Genomic DNA, 8,508 nt, shown 5'->3' with positions numbered 1-8,508 from the left:
CTGCATGCTCTATCTCCGGGGTGCTGGTACTAGGCCCCCAGCTTTGTTCTCTGACTCCTCGAAGTCAGGAACATGCTGCACTGGAGGGCTAAGGTGTTTCCAATCCACTTTCCGTGACTGTCTGATGGCAAGGGGGTGTCAACTGAAGCACTTCTTTGGAGTGGTGGCAGTAGGATTAGTGCTCACTTGTGCATGTCAGCAGCTGTAGTAGCACTGCAAAGTGTGTGCATGTTAACCAGGGTGACACACCCACGGGAGCAGGCTTCAGCACTTCTGCATGGGCTTCTGCAAGCCATGTTCCTGTTTATGGCTATACCACTGGGACAGGATTGCCAGTGACCATGCTCACATACACACCAGCAGCAGCAGCACAGCATGGCAATCATGTGTCAGCAAGGGCAGGTTAGCAGGGTATACTCATGCTGGCAGCAGTGGAATGGTGGGCTGCATGTGGGTGCACACATACACACACACACACACACACACACACACACACACACAGGCAGGGAAGGGGAGGCAAGGCCCACCATGTGCACTCCAGCAAAGCGTGGCTGGTGCTGTGGGCAAGAGCATGCTGCTAAAGTGGCAGTATGTGAAGGAGGATACTGTGGTGGGGAAGTCTCCAGGTGGGCTGGTGCACGTTGGCAGGGCCAGTCTGCTGGAGCTCTAACAGTCAGGCATGTTCAGTCAGCAAAGAAGCTATGAAGAGGTCCCACAGGAAGTACCCTAGTTGGGCGTTGGAGGTGGCATTACAAGTGAGTACAGCCAGGCTGAGAACCAGGAGTGTCTGGCAGACAGGGGACGCTCAGAGCCAACTGGCCCTGTATCATCGGCAAGACTGCCATCCTCTATTCAGGTCTGTCAGTCACACAAATGCTAATGCCTTTTGAAGGAGCAAAGCCTTGGGGCATAGGTGTCTGGCTGTGCTCTGCTACAGCCATTCCTGCATCAAATCCTTTGGGCTCTGTAGTCTGGAGTCCAGTGACTGCCACCTCTCTAAGCAGCTCTCCCTTCCAGCTCAAGTGTCCGTGGGAATCTCAGGTCTCATGCTGCTAGGATTCTGGAGGTCTGTGATAAGAGCAGGCCACTCCTCACTTATTCAGCTCACCCCTTTTCCAGTAGTCACTGTGGACCAGAATCGAGTCCTGTGTGCAGCAGCCCCGTGCAGGGTTCCCAGCTTCCTCCTCCTTAGCCCAGCCTCTGTGTCTTCCCTGTTTGCTTTCAATGCCTTCCTTCCAAAGATCTGCTCAGACTGTACCAGTCTTCCTGATATCCCAGTCTCTCGTGAGAGACCTTCCTCTTGGCTGAGTCTAGTTGGTCATGTTGGCTCAGAATCCTGAGATGTAAATTTTAAAGCCACAGTTAGATAAAATCCAAAAACTCCATTTGTGAGTGATTGTGCTCTGAAGTTACACCAGGTTCTAGTTCATGCTCCTCAGGTTATAAGCCATTTGCCGGCAGGCTAATTCATTACACATTGTGCCTTTTATTTTCTATCAAACTCGGTATGTTGTTTTGATGATTACATGAATTTATCAGGTAAATTCCTTATAAAAGTGTCAAGTGAATGCTCAAAATGACAGTTATCATTGTGTTTTATGACTTGACAATTTTGAATAGTTGATTTTGAGTTGCACTTACAAATACACTTCTACATAAGCACAGTGATACATATCCATCTAGTCCTTTTATATTATCAAACCAGTTTTTCTTGTTTTTTTTTCCATTTCCATTTTGCACACTGCTACAGACAAGTTTTGTTTGTTTATGTGATATATTTAAAATACAGAAGGAAAAAGTTCAAGCTTTTAAGAATGTGAGGTTGAGGGCGTAGTTATGAGTTGTAATAAAAAATACAATTTCATCTTGATTTAATTCACTCTTCTCTGGTTCTCTACCTGTACCCACATACTTAAAAATCGCTGGGAAAAATATGATGATGTTGACACATCACACTTTAAAGCCGTGACGTAAACTTCAAATAGACCTTCAATGATCCTGCACCATTGGACTACATTAGTCTCATCCATCTACCGTCCTCATATCTTGCAACATTACCTATTCATTTTTACGCTCTTTTCTATTCAAACTTCAATCATCTCCTCCCTTTACTCAATCTATGGAGGTAGGACCTTGTATGCTATTTTCTTTTGCTTTGATTTTCTCAGTAAAATCTTAAACAATTCGACTGAGATTGTTCTTAATGTCACCAGTAACCTTTTTTTCCTAAATCCAATGTCCAAATCTCTATCATCATTTTATTTCAAGTACCAACAGTGTTTAAGAATATTAGTCACTTTTTCTTCCTCAAAATACATTCTTTACTTGGATTCTTCCATTGAGATTTTTTTCATATTCCTTGTTAACCCTCATCTTATTCCTACACTCTTAAGACTCTTAGATCCTAGAACTTTTCTATTCTCTTTTACACCTACTTCATTACAGACCTCATTAATTCAAATATGTGTAAAGTCTGATTTTTTTTTTTTTCTTACTCAACCTTTATAAGAACAATCCCTTTGCGATCCCAAAACCTGGGCAGAGAGTGAAAAGAGACAAACAGAACCTTCTCCAAAATGGTAGTCCTTACAACAGAGGTGTAGTGCAAGAGACACATAAAATGGCAGCTCTTCAGAGGAGTGTATGCACACCCAGTGGGTAGACAGCCCCTAGCTTCAGAGTGTGGACAGCCGGGACTGCATGGCCTCCAGAGCTTCTTCCTTCTCCTCATCCTCTGAGGCAGCCTTCGCTCCTGAAGGTTCTGGCTCTGGAAGGGCATCAGTCACTTTACTGGGTGCTTTGCCCAAGGCCCCTGCTGTAATTTCAAATAGAATTTTGTCAATTTCCATTTCTGCTTCTTCCTCCATTTCTTCCTGATCATCCATGCTTTCAAAAGTATCCTCTAACATCTCCTCTATGATCCCAGCCTTCATCATTTCTTTGGACAGCTCCCTCCTGGTGGCCTGAATTTCTGGAATCTTTACAAGACTTTGCATGGCCTTCATCACTTCTGTGCTCTTCTGCAGGGAACCAGCCACTTGCAAGACCGCGAGCTGGTTCTTCATCCCCATGAGCACTGAGTTCATGTGCGCTTTGGATGCATACAGCTTGCTCATGGCCTTCCTTGACCTGATCAAATCCTTGGCCAGAACTACACAGACATCCTTCTGGCCCTTCTTGGCTGCATCTTTCACAGATCGTTTCACTTTTTCTTCTTCTCTTTGGATGTCCCTTATTTGCCTGTCAACAACTCTCATTTCCTTTCTTATCTTCAATGACCATTCATTGACCAGTTCTTTGGGTGGCTTCTCCTGGGTTTTTCCAAACAGTCCCATGGCGAACTGAACTTGTCTTGCTCCTTCCGGCAAGGTTTTGCTCCTTCCGGTAAATATTTACCCCAACTTCTGGTAAATATTTACCCCAAGACGAGCAAGAACTCATCTTGCTCCTTCTGGTAAATATTTACCCCAGCTTTGGTTCTTTGGACTCATACACGCAAATGCTTTCTCTACTGCTACACTTGGATGCCTAAGTAGACATCTCTTACTCAATACTGCTCAGTTTTAGCATGAAATCCCTCCCCAAAACTAGTACATCATCAGTCTTACTCTTCTGAGATAAAAACAGCTCCATCTTCCAGTTATACAAGATAAACATCTCTGAATCATCCTTGACTTGTTTCTTGCTCCTATATTCTGCAAATGATCCATTAAGCTATCATATTAGCTCAACTTTCAAAAAATATTAAGAACTCAATTGCTCACATCAGTTCCACTGCTATCACCTTAATCAAGTCTCTTGTTTGGATTACAGCAATACATAATCTATTCATTCTCCATTTTTTCACTGACTTCTCCTTATAATTTATTCTCAAGATACCAGACTGTTTCTTTAAAAATGAAATTTGGATCAAGTGCTGATATATTTAAACCCCTAAAGACCTGCCATTTTGAAAATTCAGAGTAAAAGCCATGAAAAGCCCTGTCCCCCTAGATCCCAATGATTTGGCCTTTGTTGCATCTTTGACCTTTTTTCATGTGACTTACTACTTTTCTCACTCCACTCTTGTTACACTGACCTTGGCTCTGCTATTTGAACAGGTCAGTAAACTTTCCCTTTATAGGCTTTTGCATCTGCTGTGTCATCTACCTGTAATTCTCTTTCCTCATATATAAGGCTGGTATGCTTTCTAACCTACTTCAATTCCCAGATGTCACCTTTTCCTTCCGACTGAGCTCATAGTTCTAATTAAAATTTTACCCTTTAGTCAAATTCTTTTCTTCACCCTGCTTTAAATTTCTTCATGTAATATAAATGACTACTATATGATACAATAACAAAAACTGTTATCATTTACTTCCTTCTCCAAATTGAATTTATTTTTTACCTCTATGTTACTTCCATATCATTAAGCCTGAAACATAATAATGCTTAAATGATTTATAGGCTAAATTAATAATTGCTATTTGTTTAAAATGTATCCATTGTAAATATATTATGAATAATTATAATGCTTGCTGTTCTCTGAGCTCACTGAATCTATATTTTAGTGTCTGCCACTTGTGTTGAAAAATTATTGACCAAATTTCTTCAAATTTTTTTCTGCTTATTATTTGTTTCTTCTATGTTATTTCAATTTCACATAGATTGTACCTTATGAAACAGCACCACAGTTCCTGTATATTCTATTCTTTTTTTTTTTCATTCATTTTTCTCTATGTATTTCAGTTTGGAAAGAATGTACTATCTACTTATACATCTTCAGGTTCACTGACCTTCCCTTGGCCATAATTCTACTGATAAGGAAATATCTTCTTCATTTCTTTCTCAGTGTTTTTACTTTTAGTAGCTTTCAAAAAATACTTTCTTGGAGTTCTCTCTGTTTGCATTACTCATCTGTTATTATATCTGTCTGTTTTTTTTAGACCACTTAACACCGTATCATAGTCATTTTAGAATTTCCTGATAATTCCAGTGCTTGCATTATATCTGAGTCTGGTTTCATGCTTGTTTCATATGTTTAAAGTCTATAATCTATCTATCTATCTATCTATCTATCTATCTATCTATCTATCTATCGCCTTTTAGCATACCTCATAACTTTTTGTTCGTAACTTCTGTAGTTCCCTTGTAACTTTTTTTTTTTTTTTTTTTTTTTTTTTTTTGAGACGGAGTTTCGCTCTTGATACCCAGGCTGGAGTGCAATGGCGCGATCTCGGCTCACCGCAACCTCCGCCTCCTGGGTTCAGGCAATTCTCCTGGCTCAGCCTCCTGAGTAGCTGGGATTCCAGGCACGCGCCACCATGCCCAGCTAATTTTTTGTATTAGTAGAGACGGGGTTTCACCATGTTGACCAGGATGGTCTCGATCTCCTGACCTCGTGATCCACCCGCCTCAGCCTCCCAAAGTGCTGCCTTGTAACTTTTTGTTGAAAGTTAGATGTGTCGTACCAGGTAACAGGAACTGAGGTCCATAGGCATTTAGTGTGAGGTTTGATGTTCATCCGCCTAGGATGGGCTGTTTTTAATGTTTGTTTAGCTGTAGAGGCTTCAAATCCTTCTTACGTTCTTGTTTTTGTCTTCCCCCATGTTCTGGGGCTCCCATAGGATCTCCTCCTAAAAGACAGTCTGTGTCTTGCAGCTTTTTCAGCGGTAGTGCTGTTATACTGGAGCACTGTTGTAGTGGGAAGGTATGTAAAATAAAGTTTCTTTTATAGCTTTCTGTTTAAATCTCAGTCATTCAAGGGGACTGTATCACAGGGCTGTGACTTTTACCAGTGTTTCTCCAGTAGTAGAGAATCCCTGTGTGCCTTTACATGTTACAGAAATACTAAAGTGTATGAATGTGAGGAATGCCCTTCTTCATCTGGGATAAAATTCTGGTAAAATTTTATTTCCTAGAGAATGGACCTTCATTGCGAATATTCTGGGCTTATTTTAAAACAATTACATTTTGTTTACCATCACAAGAGCCTTGAAAGAATCTTCCTTGCATACTCACTATAAGAATACGATGAGTTTCAGCAACTAAAACCCACGAACGTTTGGGCTTCTCTTGAGACTATTTTCCCCAGGAATTTTTCAGTCACAAGCTAGTCCATCTTCAGGCTCCAGCAATTGGCCAAAATTATTTGTTGATAGGTCCAGTGACTTCTGTTCCACGTAACCAAATATTGGCTGTGACCTTCCCAATGTGCCTGTCTCTCCAGATTTTGGGGGGAGGGGGTTAGAGGAAGAAATATTTGCCCTGAAATTTCAGTTCTCTGATAATTCCAAGAAAAGATGTTAATTTTCAGGTTTTCCAGCTTTCTAAGAATGTACATGACAACATCTAAGGGGTTTTTTTCATGTTGGAATGGAAACCAGAAGCAACAGAATTGATCCTTATCAGTAAATCACTACCTCTCTTTTCTACATTATGGCCCAGTCAAGTTGACACATAAAATTAGTCATCACAATTGTAAGGGTTATTGCCGCATTTAAAATGAGGAAACTGAGACCAGCGCAGGAAGATTAGATACAAATTTATTAAGCTCCCAGGCGAGGTTCTGTGGTCTGAGAAAGGGGCCAGAGAAGTCGCGCTTGACTCCTCTTGGACATGGGGTTTTATAGGGAGTGGAGGCATTTTGATTGGTTGTGGGGAAGCAGGACGTGGATGGGGCAAGCTGCCATTGGCAGGTAAGCGGGATGCAAAATGCTATTGAGCAGGTTTTGGCGGGGCTTCTTTTAAATTTTGGTGGGGTTCTTCAACGGTTGGCTAGGTGCTGAGTGCAGAGGCTAGTGTTGAGTGCAGATTTGTGTGCTGAGTGCAGAAGTGGGCATGGGGGAGTTTAGCAGCGGACTAGGTGCTGAGTGCAGAGCTTGGTGTCGAGTGCAGATTTGCGTGCTGAGTGCAGAAGTGGGCATGGAGTGGTGACGTGGTTTCTAGACGTGGAAGAGGGTGGTCATGTCCGAGCTCCCGGCGAGGCGACCGGCCTTACAACAATGGCCTTGGTGAAAATTATGTTATAACAAACACATAATTAGAGATTATTTTAACTAACTACCTTTAGCTAAAATGACATTAAAAGTTATATCTATATTTTTTGTATATTTATTAATACTTGCCAATAGTCTAGAGGTAATATCTAAATTAGGAGGGGAAAAATTATGTATTTTCTGAGCTGGATACATCAATATTTTATGATATGAAAAGACCAGGAGATCATAGACAGCCAATTTATTTACTATATTTTGAAATATTCATATACAATAATAAAATCTTTTTTATTTTAAGTCTCAAAATTGAGTAAATTAATACTTCCTATAAAAAATGTTAACTGGGCACAGTGGCTCACACCTATAATCCCAGAACTTTGGGAGGCTGAGACAGATGGACCACTTGAGGCCAAGACTTTGAGACCAGGCTGGGCAACATGGCAAACCTGAGGCAATATGGTAAACCCCGTCTCTACTAAGAATACAAAAATGAGCTGGGTATGGTGGTGGGCTCCTCTAATCTTAGCTACTCAGGACACTAAGGTTGGAGAATCACTTGAACCCAGGAGGTGGGGGCTACAATGAACCAAGATGGTGCCACTGTACTGCAGTCTGGGTGACAGAGTGAGACTATATGTCAAAAAAAAAAAGTTGTTATGAGTTTAATTAGTTGCTGAGGTCTTTCTCACTTCTGCTCACCCTTGAATCTGGGTTAATAGTAGAAGTGTTTGTTTAGCCATAATATTGCATGAAAAGTTCCCAAAGTGCTTTGGAAAGACAATTGATTTTGTTGCCATTAAACCTGATTTAGAATGTTGGCTCTGCCCTGGTTGCTTGAGTAACTGCAAACAAATTTTGATTATACCTATAAATTTTAATTTTCTGCACTAGTAGAAAGAATACAGGTTGAACAACTCTAATCAGAATATCTGAAATTCAAAATACATTCAAAATCTGAAACTCTTTGAACAACTGACATGACACTACAAGTGGAAAATTTTACACAGGTGTCCTTCAGGTGATGGGTCATAGTCAAGACACAGGGGCACAACACATAATGTATTCCCTGTCCCCAAGAGTAAAAGGGCCCTCCCACCCCACTTCATCTGTGATATATCTTTTCCATGCATACCCACATCCCCCCATGCAAGTATATCTACAAAGGGTAATAATGCCGTGTGTCCAGACTGAATAAACCAACAGCACTTTCCTCACCATGCTCTACCTGGGACCAAAACCAATGTCCATTATTCTCTGTGATTCTTGCTTATTCTCCGCTTTGTGGTTCAAAGATTTTACTGAAAAATGTCCAAAAAGCCTGCTCTCCTATGAGTAACAATAACAAAAAAAAAAACAAGTAAGCATTTGTCTATAGCACAGAAAATCAACTTGGAGATAATGGATGGCAGTGTAAATGTGAAATGTCTTATGGAAGAGTAAGACGTTTGGAATAAAATAAGATGGTTGAAATTACCACCATATATGATCTGAAGAAACAGAAGGATAAATTGTTGAAGTACTATGCTGAAAG

At 40.9% G+C, this 8,508-nt stretch overlaps 1 protein-coding gene across 1 annotated transcript; it reads right to left on the bottom strand.

Annotated features, from left to right (window-relative positions):
* Positions 1-2,509: 2,509 nt before the first annotated feature.
* LOC105729067 (charged multivesicular body protein 3-like) lies at positions 2,510-3,360 on the bottom strand. Its single transcript, XM_064379957.1, has one exon. The coding sequence runs from the start codon at positions 3,333-3,335 to the stop codon at positions 2,676-2,678; it is 660 nt and encodes a 219-aa protein (XP_064236027.1). The 5' UTR covers positions 3,336-3,360; the 3' UTR covers positions 2,510-2,675.
* Positions 3,361-8,508: the final 5,148 nt, after the last annotated feature.

Source organism: Aotus nancymaae, unplaced genomic scaffold (genome assembly GCF_030222135.1).
Source record: "Aotus nancymaae isolate 86718 unplaced genomic scaffold, 86718_ANA_hifiasm-v0.15.2.pri h1tg000022l_1, whole genome shotgun sequence".
Taxonomy (NCBI): domain Eukaryota; kingdom Metazoa; phylum Chordata; class Mammalia; order Primates; family Aotidae; genus Aotus; species Aotus nancymaae.
This window is presented reverse-complemented; position numbering and strand designations above follow the sequence as displayed.